At 39.9% G+C, this 16,506-nt stretch overlaps 1 protein-coding gene across 2 annotated transcripts in view; it reads right to left on the bottom strand.

Moving 5' to 3' along the window:
• The window catches only part of MRPS27 (mitochondrial ribosomal protein S27), a 46,517-nt gene that overhangs the window by 10,072 nt on the left and 19,939 nt on the right, over positions 1 to 16,506 (bottom strand). For both annotated transcript variants that reach the window (XM_055790379.1, XM_027796681.2), the window contains 4 exons: positions 5,222 to 5,336; positions 4,643 to 4,721; positions 3,230 to 3,345; positions 285 to 387 (listed from right to left, as the gene is read on the bottom strand). In XM_055790379.1, coding sequence (XP_055646354.1) covers positions 285 to 387; positions 3,230 to 3,345; positions 4,643 to 4,721; positions 5,222 to 5,336 — 413 coding nt within the window. The remainder of the gene's footprint in view (positions 1 to 284; positions 388 to 3,229; positions 3,346 to 4,642; positions 4,722 to 5,221; positions 5,337 to 16,506) is intronic.

Genomic DNA, 16,506 nt, shown 5'->3' on the forward strand with positions numbered 1-16,506 from the left:
TCTTTAAGAAGGTCTTCTTTCTTTCAACTGCCAATCCAAACCTGCAGGGAGCCCTAAAGGAGGTTTTGAAGCTGTCTGACAAAGGGCATACCGTTCAAACCAGTACCACCCTCAAGGCTTACAAAACAGATTCAGTATTAACTCTGAAATTGTTCCTTCCACTATTTCTGCCTTTTTTTCCCTCAGCTTTCTCATTGATTAATTTCAATAAAGCAAAGAGGCCAGTTTAATTCAGCCACTGAAGACAAGAGGGAAAAGACGACTCTGAGGGACATAAAACTTACCAAGGAATGCATAGCCATACAGCTGGGAGCTAAAACCCACAGTGTTTGTTTGCTTTAGACCCGTAAGCATTAGCGATGCTCCAAGATTTCTCTCCTCTTCCCACTGCAAACAATGTAAACTAAGTAAGTGTTCCTTGACAATCACAAACACAAAATGGCAGCAGCCAAAGACTACACAGGTAGCTTTCATCAGATGTCTTTGCAATAAAGTAAAGAATCATTAAACACATCTAGTGTTCAGTTACAGTATATGTATCCTGAGGAATAGTACACATTATAGTGAGGAACACCTCTCTTTCCAAAAGACAGTAAATGTGAGCAGTTGACGTTTTGCATGGAAGTCAATCAGTGCATCTCCTTCAGGACAGAGGGTTACGTTCATTTAACATTGGCCAAGCTCTCTCTGTCCTGTATGTCCTACCACTTGCTTCAGGCTAACACCACTGAAGAAAAAAATTACATGGCTTCTGTACTAGAGCAGCCTTTTCTTTTAAGTATGTGGGAAGATACATTCCCTATCCCTGACAGGAACAGAACAGGAGAATGCTGAGAGAAGAATATGCTGCCAATGGCTGCTGCTCTTGAGTCCAAAATGCGCACTGTGAAAAGAACATACGCAATTCACCAAGACCACTGCACACCCCAGGATTAAAAATACAGCTGTCTTTCCAGCTACAGAGGGGTACCAGCCGTCTGAGCCAGATGACCAGTGATAGCTAAAGAAGGGCACCCAATCAGAATGTACATTAAAACCACAAGAGTAATGTAAATTTTGTTTTGCTATAGGATAGTACAGCACCTCTTCCAACACCAGAAAAGCACAAACATCAAGGATAAATGCCTCTACAGCACATAAAAGGAGCTGAACAATTCCCATTGCTAAGAAAATGAGGAAAAAGAAGCTATAAAAGGAAATAGATTGGAGGAAGCCTGATTCTCTTAACACATGGGTTTTGTGGCAGGGTACTTCAGTGTCTTGTTTATTACCTTATAACCTGAAACAAATACCCGTGGAGAAAGGAAGAAGCTTTCTGAAAAATTCCCTGAGGTACACTGAGTCTTAAAAAGCACAAAGGTTCGACCTTCTGGTTTAATGCATTATTCAGAGATGTCTTTTCAAGGTATGGCATTTTTTTGTGTCTCCATTCGGGTGCTACAAAAATTTGCATGTTATCATCTGACAGAAAATACCATCACCTGACAGCCAGGCAAGGTATTTCCTTGAGCCAGAAAAAGGATACAAGGAGACAGGGCTGTTTTGTGCTGAATTCAGCACCCTAGCTGAATGTTACAGAAAAACCAGATGCAACTGGAAAAAGTGCTTTTAGCGGTTTAGGTTCATTTGGGAGCTAGCCCATTTGGCTCCAAGAGCTGGAGGAACTGCAAGAATTTAATGTTTAACACCTTTGCAGTGGAAGGTAGCAATCATCCTGCTTGTTTGCAGCAGTCAAGGAGGAAACTTTCTGGGGAGAGCCAAGACCAGTCAGGCTTTCAGTGGTGTTTACAACAGCAGAAAAATGGAAGCTCTCTATCACCACTGCTATACACACAAAGGACTAACACAGTAACATTGCCCAAGATTTAGCTCTTAAAAGTAAAAAACATTTCATCAGGCTGCTGAACCCTAAGCTATGGCCAAAGGCCTCTCTGCAACAGGACACTGGCTGACCTGTCTCACACCTTTGGAAAAGGGAATGGGATTTTCAGGAGTAGCTGAGCATATCTCATAACTCTTAAATCCACTTCTTAAATCAAACACAGAAAATTGGTACTGATCATTAAGAGGTGCTGAATAGTACTCAGGATGGTGTATACATATAAAAACATGACTGATTGCTGTTGGATGGGGTTATTTCAAAACGCGTATTAAGTAAGTCACAGCAATATAAATATGCTTGCCTCAAATGTGTCATATGTCCACACAACCCTTTCATGGTGTCCACATTCAGCTTTCATGAAATGCTACACACTGTTAACGAGTGCTTGTCTTTGTAGTGAGGATACACAAAAATGGACAAACACAGTGGGAAAATGAGATTTTGGTCCCCCTGCTTTTCATAGATAAGTAGTGATTGAGCATACTTGAATTCTGGGGAATGAAAGCTAATACTGAATAGGGCAAATGCACATCTGCTTTCTATAGCGAAAACTGAAATTATCACCCAATTGAGCAAAACCTTAAGGCATTTGTATTACACATTTTGGAAGATGCTTCATGTAAGACAAATGGACGCATGAAGTACTTTTGCTACTGAAGGCTTGTGGCAAACTACATGAAAAGTAGCTACCTAAAGTGATGGGCATGGCAGAACCCTTTGCCGATACCTAACTGAGCTCCTCCTGCAAAGGTAGAATAAAGCCACTTCCAAGAGCCTGAACTGTCATATTGGCCTAAGCAAGCAAGATGTGAATAAGAAACCCCTAAGCCTTGGATACAGGAAGTATGTAACAAATTCAGTTTTAAAACAAATACCTACTAGAAACAACACACCCAAAGCCAAAGGGGATAGTAAAAATCTTAGTGAAAATGCTTTGTAATTCTGCAACTTCACCATTACCAAACTCTAATGGTAAGCAATACTCAGCAGGATCCTGTAAAATAGGTGAGACAGGTCTTTTGTGCTAAAAGCCCTCTTTGAACTGAACAGAAATGTCATTTCATTACTTTCCAATGGACCACACTACATCTGAAAACCCCAACATACCTTCCCTTCCAGAGAAAGGAGCAAAAGGGGTATCAAGTTATTCGATGGCTTTCATATTTTGTTGTTTCTTTTTTTTCTTTCTTCTGCAGTTGTGAAAAAAAATTTAAAAAATTGAGTATTTATTTTTTCCAAGTAAACTTAGGGGAAATAAAATACATTCAAGACTGAATGCCCAACTGACTGCACCACAACACTTAGAAATGGAGGCTTTGTGTATCATTTTGAGTGTGGTCAGCTTACCGTATGTTCGGACTTCATTGCCAGGTACTGGTATAAAACATAGAGAGAGAGAAACTGTGTTGATAATTCATCAAAACTTTCTTGCAACATGATCTCCGTTACCACTGACATAGCATCTATGGAGGAAAACAAAAACATAATCAGCAAGTACAAATTTACACAACTCCCTTTTGCATTCATTCATGTTCACTGATAATTTATTGCTGTAGTATGTTTTGAAGTAGTTAGGGAAAAAGTTAAAAGATTTCTATGACTGGTAGTACACAGAATTAGTCTTACTTGCTTGGGTCACTCAAACACACTGCAAGAAGGAAGAATGGGTTGACTAGCATGAGACCACAGCAAAGAAGCTTTCCAAACTCATCTTAGTGCCACACTCTTCAATTGGCTCTTCTTCGCTCAGCCTTTCAAACATTAACTTCTAAAAAGTATCTATAAACTACTTCTCTGTTCTTCTGTTTAGATTAGAAACAAGAGATGACTGCTTTTAAGGTTATCAGGAGAGTTTAATGAGGCAGAAATATTGCCATTGATCACCCACAGCACTCACTGTGTTCAGCAAACAGTGCTCTGGAGGAGCTCTACAAGGAGTTCCAGTGACACTCCCTGTCAGGAAGCAGAGTTTGTTAAACAAAAGGCCTTCAGCTTGTCACAGAAAAGAAATACAGATGGAATAAGGGGGAATTCACAGATTAAGTGGGCTCTAAAAATAAAACATATGTATTATATCACCATTTAGCAAAACATTCATGATAAAAGCGACAGAAAAGTACTGCAATTCTATTGACCCTTCAGTTACTTTTTTTACAAGGGGCTTATGCAAAGAATAGCTCACTGCAAGCCTACAGTACCAGAAAACCTGCAGTGAAAACCTGCAGTGAAATGAAAATCATAAATACCTGTCATCAAACATGACAAACACTTAAACAGTCAATAGTGAAAGAAGGCACCCAGGCACCTCAACATGGTAATTCAGCACAGCTGGCTCTCCGCAGTGACAGACAAGAGTCTCTAAACAGTTCAGACATGTAGCTTTCTGAGTAGCTACATGCAATTAAGATGAACTCTACCAACATGCATTTAAATTTTTATAACACTCTAATTGTCACTAATAACTCCTATGATGGTGTTAGTATGTAAGTGAGACTTGTAAATACTGGAGAAATTGGTTTACATTTGGAATGGGATAGATCAGAGCAGAAACCATGAATTAGATGTGGTTTGAAATTATATAATGAATTAAATCAACAGAAGTGAGATATAAACATGCAGAAGAGTAGTTGCAAGGAAGGAGAAGGTGTGTTTTTAAGGTGAATTCAGAGAAAATATGGCTGAAAGTTTTTAATTCAAAAATCGCTCTGCTGATATAAGAGCACAGAACTAAGGATGCAGAATTGGTACATATTTTCTTACCTTCGTATTTCTTCTGCTTTATGAAACAATCCAACAAAATATTGAATGTAAAATTATCTGGGAAAACTCCATACTGCACCTGAAGAGAAGTAGGGGGGGAAAAAATCAGTGTGAAAATCTGCTGTTCAAATCTCTCAAGCATAGGACTGCAGGTATCAAAAAATCAGAACCATGGCATTATACACTGCTGCCATATGACAGCTAGTCAAGCAACACAAGGAGATAAGCACTGCTCCTTTATGGAGACCTTCTAAAGTTTCAATGTACTGGATTTGTTTCAGGCATTTTAACTGATTAGGCATTGCCTATCAGGTTTTTATGCCTCTCCTGCATCTGGCTGGTTTTGGACACCAACACTGTTTAAAACCAAAAAGGTTCTTGGGAAAGGAGAGGAAATAAAAGCTGTAAAAACCTTTAGCTAGAATTCAACTGCAACATTAATTGTTATTTCAACAAAGAAATATCTGAACTTAAAACCACAGTCTACAAGGCCTGGCTGCAATAGGAATTCCAGGTAAGCCACACCTGTCTCAAAAAGCTGATCGAATATATTCATGGCTTTTCCTTCTAAAAACTTACCTTGTTTTTTAATGTGTATAAGGCTTTGTCTTGTGCACCGTATTTTAAGCATTGTCTGATCCAGCTGTGGATGGTCCAGTCTCTCAAGTACCAGCAATTTGGACTATGCCGAAACCTAAAGGATGATAAACAGTTCATGTGACAATATGACTCTCTGTTATCACAGAAACAAATTCTGTAATCCACAAACCATGAACTTCAGAAAACCTGCCTTTCATGATCTCAAATGTAAATCTGTCTGTATTTGACTTTGCAGTCAACCACTGTTCTCCAAAGAGCTCCAGCTAGTCTTTCAAGTGAAGGAAACAAAAGTGTGATACACTTTAATAGTGTGTATATAAAAAGGGGAATCTGATGCACAATATGCTCACAAACACTTATTTTAAAATTCTCACTTCCCAGAAAGCCTAGTTTTTTTCCCTTGAAAAGATCAATACTGTAAAATAACAGCATGTCGTATTTAGGAAGGCCAACTGAGATTGCTACAAACACTGCAGTACTTCTTAACCTTGTCCTTCTGATGATCTAACACTGCGTTCTTGCTGGTCTTGCCAAAGAGCCATGCTGCTCCATGACTGATGGCATCAACAAGTATCAGAATGACATAAAAATACAGCTGGGTCTGAACCTTTGGAACTTGTGTAATCTGGTGTCTCCCACACTGTCTAACTCACTCCTCACTTCAACTGCTGAAGAATTCATTGTGCTGCAGGACAGGCATGCTTCATTTGCTTTAGAAATGCTTTACAAGAGAGGCAGCCTCAAGCAAGGGGAAACTGCTGGAGAGCCCTCCCCTGCCCCCCTGCACCGGCTTGCTTCCTTCCCAGAGCATGTTTCGTTAACCTGTTCTCATGTCACAGCTTCAGCAGTCTTCTCAGGCAACCCACTCCAGTGCTCAACCAATTTGTAAAATTAAACAGTTTTAAGTTCAGCCTCTTTTATGTCATCCTCATTCAGACATACACACTTTTCTCTGTATTTGGAGAAGTGGTGACAAAAAGCTTATGGAGCTTTACCTTTGGCAAAGACCCAAAAACCAATTAAAGAGTCCTGTGTTAGGAGCTGCCGGCTCGGTCCTGGGCTGAGTTTCACACCCCAGTGTGAAGAGATGCACACAACCTTTCTCAATTCAAATTGTACACATGAAAAATGGGTTCAGTCCTCAGCACAGAAGTGACTGCCACTTCCTGCAGAAAATGCTGATGACCGAGCTGGGACCTCGTGCAGATGCCTGCAGCCTCAAGCCAAGCTGCAGCAGAATGTAGTGGCAGGGTTGGCTCTTCCATCTGAGTGAGCATACTTTCCAGAACATTTATCAGATTAACATGGCCACCAACTCTCCTGCCCGCTCACTGAATCTCCATGTATTGCATCCCACAGCAGAGGGCTACACACATGACCAAGCCTGGAAAAGTACAGCAGCCTAGAGAGCCTTCAGAATGCAGAAGACATCCGTGCCAAAAGTAGAGCTAAACAACTACACAAAGTCTAAATACGCAGTTTTGTAAGTGGCACGTGAAATCTCCCCATTAAATCAGAATTTAACACAAAAAGAAAAGCATGCTCTGAAAATTAAATTACAAACATACATTTTGCTGCTCTAATTGCTTTCCATTTTCTTCCCTCTGGAGTTCAAATATTGGGAACAGCAAGAATGTCTATTTGCTTTCATTAAAGTCCTGTTTCAATAATGCTTACAGGAAGCATCAATTACAGGCATTTGGATTTAATCATAACTTGATGAAACAACTATCTAATTGCTGCAGACTGTTTCACCAGCCATTTAAGACAGGTCAGAGTGCAACACCAGCATCCAGCATTAAAGATGCCAGCATTTTTTAAAGTTGCTTCATTAAATGGTTAGTTTTGTTTTACAAGTGGACAACAACAGACTTTCTTAAAAAAACATAATACTAATGGTCTCAAAGACTTAGGCCTTGTTTTGATACAATCTTTGGCATTCTTCCTACTAATCAGTTATACAGCAGGGAAGCAAATACTAACAAAACAACAAAAAAAAAAAGGCAAAACCCACCAACCCATAGGTTTTAATGGGTTTGAATAGTCATCTTTTTGCAGAGCTGTATTTATTCACTTGAGTACATGACAGTGCCTGAGAGTGCTCCAATACCTCCTGCACCTTGGGAATGCTACAGTCTACTGTAACTGTGAAATGTTTCTCAGTTTCCAAGTCAAATTGCACTTGGACAATAAAAAGCCTAACAGGGATGCGCTGCAGTCTAGAATCAGGATGAAACTGATCCTCAGTCAACGTAAGTTTCTGGAATCAATAATTCAGAGGCATGTTATAAAAAACTCTTTTATAAAAAAAACCAACTTTGCATGAGCTTTGTATTGCTGGGACTGATTAGAGAGTGTGTGTAAGTGGACAACCACAGGATCTATCAGTATAATCACTGTTTGTTACTATTAAGACCTTAATGCTCTGACTAGGTCTCCACTATGCTAGGTACTATGCAAATAAAGAGCAAAAAACTTCTCAGCCAGAGAATTTGCTAGTTTATTCTAATAATTAATTACAAAACAGTTGCCTGGGAGTGAAGAGAGGGGACTGGTGCCAAAATTCTTCTGTTTCCATGTCAACAAGAATGCAATAGATATCCATGTACACAACCCCTCGACACTACACACTTCCATTAATCCACGATATGGTAGGAGAATGGGCAAGTGAAAGGGAAACAGGTACGCTGCAATCTTTTAATTGTTTCTGATCTATATAATTCTGGGATGAACTCTGTCTCTATTCTACTAGCTGAGAAGAGAAGACAACAGAGTATCTGTTTTTACAGCTAGCCTAGACAAACTAATCAAATGTTGTGGCAGACATTTTTATTTGAAAAGGAATTGGGGAGAAGAGGAAATTGCTGGCCATTCTGACAAGCATCAGCATCTTCCCCCTCCTCCTTCTCCACAAGACACAAAACAGGATATAATTAAGCAAGGCAATGTGTTCAGGGACAGATGAAAAAACAGAAGGAAGCTACAACTACATAAAGCAGAGGATTCAGAGTAAATTAAATAAAGGAGGCCTCTAGCAATTGCTGTTTGTTTAATGGAAAGACCTGGAAGTTACCTTGCTGATACCTGCTGCTGAAACTCAGAACTAATAAAAACCTGAGAAGCACAAGGCTCTTCTAATGCGTTCTGAAAAGACAAGGAGAAGCATCCGTAATACTATTAGGGGAACTCCCTGTTGGTACACTTTAATCTTAATGGCTGAAGGATCAATATGGTCATCCTTCCAGTCACTGAACTGAAAACATCTGGCCCACAGGGAACAAGAACAGGAAAATTTGTAAGACAAGTAGTTCCTGCAATAGGAAGGTCACTGTGACACTAACAGTACACGGTGCAATGGTACTAGAATTCCCTTTATTTTGGAAAATTTTTCAAATTATGCAGTCCATAAACATGATTTTCATTAAACCACTGCTCTGTATTTGCAAAATCATTATAACTTGGAAGAGATACAGTGTACACACAGCCTCCACACAAGGCAACCAGAGCATTTTTAGCCAAGCAAGTGCACACTTTCCCTTGCTCACTGACCAGCACACTGGGCTAAGAACTGAACTTCCCCAGCAAACTGACGAGCACACTGGGCTAAGAACACATTTTTAGTTTAGTAATTTCCTGTACAAGGCCCTATCGCTCATTACTTACAGCAGTGCCCAAGTACTCATGCTGTGCTGAAGAAACTAACAATGGACAAGTTTATCAGATACTAAGGGTGCTTTATGGAGTCCTCTACTAATACATCAGGCATGCCTTCCTCCTATAGGTGCACTCCCACACCACAGAAAAGCAGAGTTGCTTCCCTTTTAAGTGGTCTTTCAAATTTGTTTGGTGCCATCAAGCGGTGATGCAGTCTAGTGCTGCTGTCACATACCTTGTACTCCCAAGGGAAGTAATATAGCAACCCTGAGAGCAAACAGAAGCACCAAGGTGGACTGTACTCTTTTGCCTAGGTTTGGTACAGGGCAGTTGAGTGCTTTGAGGACAGTCACAAATAAGGAAGACAGTAAAGGCAAATTCGCTGGATTACAGAAGAACAAGTGCTGCAGAAGTAATATGCTACCAAAACAGCTCTGTTGTACAGAGGGAAAGCCAGCTCAGCGGATCTGTTCTAATTCTTTAGTAAGCTGATCAGAAGCTGCCATTTTGTACTCTGTGGCCTTCTTAAGGGTCGATCCAATTCCTGGTACTGCCAGAGGCTACCCATCCACATGCAACACACTATTTTTTCTTTTTCCCCCATCCATGAGACACAACAAGTAGTCCCCTTCCTTTCTCCAACTTTGACCTAATGAGAAAGTATTTTGCAATGATCTAAACATCCATTGCGCAGAACTGTGTCTCTTAGGCCTTCAGATTTCTTCCAGACTTTCTAGATTTCACCTGCATTTTGCTTCATGATACATAAAACCAACTCCCTAAATAAAACCTTTTGTACTGTAATGTTCTTATGCTTTAGAGATTCCTGTACAATCTTCTGCTACATTAAATGCACTGATTAACAACAGGACACTGAGCAATCTCCATTCTTTCATTATTTTTAACATACATAATTTAGATGTGTTACTGTGCTTTCCTCAATGTTAAAACCAAAAAAGTTTGTTTCGTACGTTGCTAGTCCCCTTGTAGGAACTGGTTTAGGAAAGGAAGGCACTTATTTAATGGTAGTTGCTGTAACAAATTTATTCCACCTATACTTCAGATCTTCCTTCTTCTAGAACTAGAGAGAAATATGGGTTTGTGCTCATTTGCTTTAATCAGGAGGCGAGAGTGCCAGGTTTCTCATCCACTTAAAATTCTAGAGTCCTGAAGCAAATGTAAGGAGACAATATGAACAAATATTGTGGGAAGCCAGGAAGAAGCTCTCTCAATGGAATGAATCCAAAGCCACTCCACATTTTACACAAGTCATACAGGGCTGTGAAGTTCCTTGGCATGCCATGTATTTTTCTTCCCAGGCACACTTTTTAAGCTACATTGATTCCAGGTAGGCTTAGCTTGGAAACTGGGAGGCTAAGGAAACATCACCCGAAACTCTCCCTCTGTCATTTCAAGTCACAGGCCCTGGGAAAAATCATCTGCATTTTAAATTGACCCAGAGGCATTGCTCATGTGTCAGCATCAGAGGCAACAACCCTGAAAAAAATCTGTGTTGATTGAAATTTCCTTTTAAATAGGAACAAAACTTTGATTTTTCTCTCTTCTTTGCCTGCATCTTAGCCTACACCTTTCTTTGTATATATCCTTTCAAATACTTCACATAAAAACATATCAGGCCTATACAAAATGTGTCATGCATTAACTGCCTATACTCGAGCAAAACCAGAGGGAACACTTTCCTTTTATGTTGAAATAAAAAACCCAACTCGCATACATAGTATAAGAAATGAAATATCAAAAGCAGAAACAGAACAGGTTTAAAATATTAGATGAGTCAATTGTAACAGAGGATAGTGTAAAGCTGAGGCAGAATTGTGCTCCTACACAAGAAGAGAAATGGTCTGCAGACATGATGGAGAAAGCACACATTTGGCCCTTACTCTGTTTTAATCTTTGTTGACCTTCCCCCATCTTTGATTTTGAACTAGTTTAGTTCTTGATCACTTTGACCATAAATTAAGTCTGCTAAACTAGGCTAGCTCCACCTCCACATGAATGTGTATTTCTTGCAGTTTCTTTTGTTCAGAAGTTACACAGAGCTCTAACACCACTGACAAATGCAGCCTCCAAACAGGCCTAAATGATCAGGTTTTAGATACAGAGAAACTACAGTACAGAAGCACAGGCAAACATCAAGGCTGAACAAGAGACTTAAGGAATACTTTTAGTACCAGGTCTTGTTTTCCAGTTATAGCAAATTCAGCTTTTATTTCTGTCAACCCTGATGTTACAGGTTTACCTGTTCCTTAACCCTTATGCTTGCTAAAAGGACCAGATCTGGGAGAGGTATTTTGAGTAGAACTACATACTACGCAGTCATTTAGGAAAAGTCTCAGGATATCACCCTGGCAACCACCCTCTCCTAACAACTGAAAGGACAGAATTCACTTCAGAGTAGCTATTGCATTGCTGCACAGAAAGCTAGAACAGCAAAGTTAGAAGCAATTTATCAGGACTTCTGGCTCTGAAAAGTACCTGAATTACTTATCTGTCCTTCCATCCACAGGCAGTGAACAGTGAACAGAACTGGAGCGGAGCAGCTTTTCCAACCCTCTGCCATCAGGTTACACCAGGCAGCCTTGAATCTCTCTAGAATCATTAGCAAAACACAGCGAGGAAGAATCCTTCAGCTAGCTCAATCCACAAGTATCCCATAGGCTTGCCTTGAATGTCTGTAACCTTTATACTCATTAGTTCATAACCAGACTGACAAAGTGAAGCCCAGGCTCAAACAACATACTGCTTCTCAGTACAGTCCTTGGCCCTGGGAAAACTCCTCCAGGCTGTTAAATGTGTTTCATTAAAAGCTCCTCCATCCACGTAGCTTCAAAATACTCCATAACTATGCACATCCTGGCAGGACACCAAGAAAAGTTCACTTCTCAGAAGAACACAAGTCAGGATCTTCTGTTTGGCATGCCTCAACCTGACATAATAAAACATCAGTCACAAGCCTTGTCTAGCTAGAAACTAAGGGTCTTAACACTTAGAAACCCAGTATCAACATGGTTCTTTGGTCTAAGCATAATATTCAAACAAGACAGGTAAAAGGGAAGGCCACTAGCTAACTCACTAAAGCTAAAACTGGCCTTCTGGTGATCCCCAGAATGACTGGTAGAGAAAACACCATTTTCATGGTACAAATATTGCTTCCAAGAATAGGTGGTGATGCCCAGTTTAGATTCATGCAGAAAATAAAACCAGGTAATTTTATCAACGTTCAGAAGTTTTACTTCAAAAGTGAACTATGAAACTTTTCTCTATGAAGCTTTACTCCTTTATGGTCAAGACAGAAAGATAAGGTGAAGAGCATGGGAGATTTACTTCACTTCTTGTTGCTTATAGATAGATGCCCAGTGAAAGAAACCCAATAAACAGACACTTTAAAATCATATTTCTATTTTTGTCCTCCTCCTTGGATAGCAGAGTATCTTGTTACTCAACACCCTTCACCTCTCCTACTCCTTTTGGAAAAGACAAGCAGGAAAATCAAATTTTCTTCTCACACACACAAAAGAAGCCACACTAATTTCACCATAAAGCCGAAATCCACTCAAAGAGCAAGAGTTAACAAGAAAAATTGTTCTTATTATCTTGCCCTAATAGTAACAATAACAAAAAGCCCAAAATTTCCCCAAATTACTGCCTGTAAAGAACACAGCACCTAGGATTTCTCTGTTAAAAATACTTCTGGGCTTACAGTTGAAATTACTGGTTTTGAATATAAATGCCATTAATAATCCCGTTGGTTTTTTTTAATTGAACAGCGACTATCATAGGTTGATGAAAACACAGGGAATGATGAGGTGAGCTGTTGCTATAGTGAGTCTGGTAGGATACTCTCTAGTGCCTTTCCTTGTCCCATGCAACCACAAGTGTCTGATTTAAACCCGGTTCTTCCTTTAATTTTATCTTTTCCTGGTATCCTGGCATACAAAAACATACATAGAGAAATTAAAAACTGTACAACACACTACATTTCTTGCTCTGGGGAGATTCTTGAATCTCAGCAATTTCTAAGTGTATCAGGTTAAAACTTGCTGTATTAAAGCTCAACAAAGGGTTAATTCTGCTGGAAATCTTCTCTCATGTCTCCAAAACCCAATTAACACAAAGGCTGTTAAAAATGGCATATGTAAGTAAGTACTGATTTGAGTGTTGCCACTTTACTAGCCCAGCAATGCCCATCATCACTTCAATTAATTCTCCACTTGCCTGAAAGCTAGTACACAAGTTACTGACTAGATTCATTTTTCAAAATGAAAAATATTTGCAAAAGCCCATTTGTAATTCGTAATTGCTGAAATCACCTTTGCACCTGGTTCACTTTGCAGTACAAGGTCCCCTGCTAAAGACTGCCAGAAAGTCTGTTCCCAGCAGAAAGCTAGATGTGTGTGTTGGAAGTAAGTTTAAAACCTTCTGGGGCTTTCTTCAACTAGAGATATCTGCAAGATTATGTTACTTCAGGGAATAAACTGCTTCAAAGCTTGTTAGATGTTTGATTTTTAAGAATAAATAAATGACTGCAGATGTTTAGAAAAATCTCCATCTCTTAGCCATCAACTATTGCAGGGATGTCATAGTGAAGCCTGCATTCCAGTAACCATTAACCAAGCCAGCCAGAGATGTAGCACCAAAGGCTTTTCAAGCTGACAAGACAGCAACTCCAAGTTTTTTAATAGTTAATTCAGTGTCAGAGGGAACTGAATCAGTTAGGACCGCTGTTCAGGAGTTTCTGCCTTCTAACAGTAAACCTAAATAGAATTTTCACATTATATTAAAAAGGAATACTTTATGGGTATGGATAAAAACTGCTGTCAACGAAAGCCAATAATGACTTATTTTAAGAGCAGGAAAAACATCCAACCTGTAACTAGACACTGCTATTACTGTATTTGCAAACAGCAACTTTTTAATGGTGCCTAATATGCAGCCTAAATTTAACCTGAGACAAAATTAACGTAATTTTGTCAGAGATCTACTTCACTGATAGCTGGAGTCCACATTGTAACGGTGTCGTATTTTTCATTTATCCTACACAAATTCTTTATGCTTCACAAAATATCTCCCAGAAATATATCACACACTAGCTTCCAACTACTCTAATGTTACACCCACTAACACAACCCTTGACACTTTTCTGCTTGATCACAGTTCACCTTGCACAGATTACAAGCAATGTATTCTCCTGGCTTGAGTATCAAAGGCTGCAATACAGAAGCATATGAGCCAAACCGTTTCTTCTGCAAAGTTGTTCAGTTTCGTACCACATCTTAACATAAGCAAAAAGGCAGTGCAGGCAAAAGTGCTGCAGGAACACAAATACTGAATGGATCTTAGTAGCCAGCTTAAGGAAGGGAAGAGCCAAACCTTACATTTTCTGCTAAACATTTTAAAAACGGGATTTGCACAGTCCAGGTTTCATCTTTTCAGATTTGCTGCCACAGTCCCATAGTTCAAGTTAACCTAATTTTAACCTGCTACCTGTGCCGTTTTCATTCTTCACTGGAGGAGTCTGATTTCCTTGCGCATTGCTGTCTTTCTACAACCCCATGCCCAAAGGGGAGACAGAGCTACATGATAAGCTGTTCAAGTAAACAATTAATATTAAGCATAAACACCTGCAACAGAGGGGACAAAACACCTGATGCTCAATTCTAGTTACAGCCACAGCCACTGCCAAAAAGGCAACCACTTCCAAAAAGTAAACCATGAGTACATAGCCAGATCCTGGCTACTGGGTAGCCCACCATGAATGGGTTTTTATTTAATGTCATGTCTGAAAGATCAACAGCTTATTGGTATTTTTTTGTTCTTCCAACCATGCATTTTCCTGAGAAAAATGTTTTTAACAATGAAAACAAAAAATCCCCAGTCCTTCCTGATACACTTTTAACCGTTCCCTAACCACAGTAAGTTACCCAATCTCCTCAGTAATTCAGAGGCTAACTTATAATAAGCATATCTCTTAGTGTATCTAACTTCTTCCAAGGCCGGTGGGACAGAAGTGTCCTTTATTCCACTGCGTATGACATCAAGCACATGGACCAGTAAGCAAATGAAGGATAAACATGGCAAAACTGACTCATGCATTCTGTCAGGCAGTCTGAAGTTTGTGGGCTCTTACCAGCTGACTGTTTCATTCTTTTTCTTTTCAGAGAAATGTTGTACCATCAGATCTGTTATTTGAAGAGAGAGACAGTAGGTACCTCACTTTACATACTGCATGTCCTGCAGTACAAATGCTCCCTTCTGTAGGTAGATACAAACTGCACAGGAAAATGAGGTTGTGCTGTTCAAAAAAGGCAGAGCATTTCAAAATGCAAGGGGATATTTTTTTGGTTTGTCCCCTTTTGAGATAGGAATGCAGCCGAGACTGTTAGTTATAAATATAAACCACAACTGGTTTTGCTTCTGCTGAGAAGCAGCACATGATTCAAGGCCAGGATGCCCCGCCACTCCGCCTTGTTGCAGTGGCCTACTCAGACCCTGTATTCAGGCTCTGAACTGACACTTACAAGCATTCAGTTCTCTAAGGCACACAGAATGCAGGAGGCTTATACATGTCGTGTCACCCACTGCGCAAGGTAACAGAGAAGACAAGGGGAGGAAAAGACTGCAACTATGGGCAGTTATGTACTAGATGTGTTTCAGTCTGGCTTTTTTTTATGATATCCCTCCAAAGAATCATGATTTCCAAAACACAACAGTTATCTCACATGAGATGAAATTGCTGCTTTGATTTAACCTGGACAAGGAAAACCGTGAAAAGGAGTGATCACTTCAGGACAGTAACTTCAATGGAAGACAAAAATAGAAACCTCTTTGCAGAGAAAGCAGTGTACCACTTCTGCTGCAAATGCTCCTGTCATGCTCTCACCGTAGCCGCTATACCTTGTCCACTCCCAGTTACATGCTCCAGCAGCCAGTCTGGTTTGTCAGAGCTCTGGCACAGGCAGTGTAGGCAAGGGAACGGGGAGGGGTGTCCATTTTACTTCCAGCTGTCTGCTGCCAGAGGCCACCTACTTTGCTTCTGGCTGGATTTAGAGCTGCTCTGCTCACTCTCCAATAAAGCAAAGTAGAGAGTGGCTGATTAGACTGAAGAAAGGAGTATTTTTTCCCTTTGTTACATGGAAACAGTAGTGAAAGAGGAGAGATCAGGATTAAATAAGAGACAATCTGAAGAGGATAATCATAAAGTTGACTTCAGAGATTAAACCCAGCTTTATATCGCACCAATTCTTGGGAAAAGATATTACTCATAGAAGTGCAAAGCTGCTTGCAAAGCCAGTTATCCACATCTGCACACTTTTGTCTTGACAAGCTCTACAGTGAAGGGTGAAAACAAAATAAAACAAAAATCCCCATTCATTTTTCAACAAAAGAAAGAATGCTTACTGTTGTAGAAGAATGAGTGCAGAAGCGTGGCCTTAGAATCTCTGAAGATCTGCACAATCCAGGCCTGGTATTAGAATAGGCCTGTAATCAGAACTGTACTGAAGTTGCTGTGCTGAAGTTAACAAGAAAGGTAGCCTTGAGCTATTCTTGAGTCCTGAGACCAAGTAATTATGTTGTGCCAACAGGCTGTG

Source organism: Falco peregrinus, chromosome Z (genome assembly GCF_023634155.1).
Source record: "Falco peregrinus isolate bFalPer1 chromosome Z, bFalPer1.pri, whole genome shotgun sequence".
Taxonomy (NCBI): domain Eukaryota; kingdom Metazoa; phylum Chordata; class Aves; order Falconiformes; family Falconidae; genus Falco; species Falco peregrinus.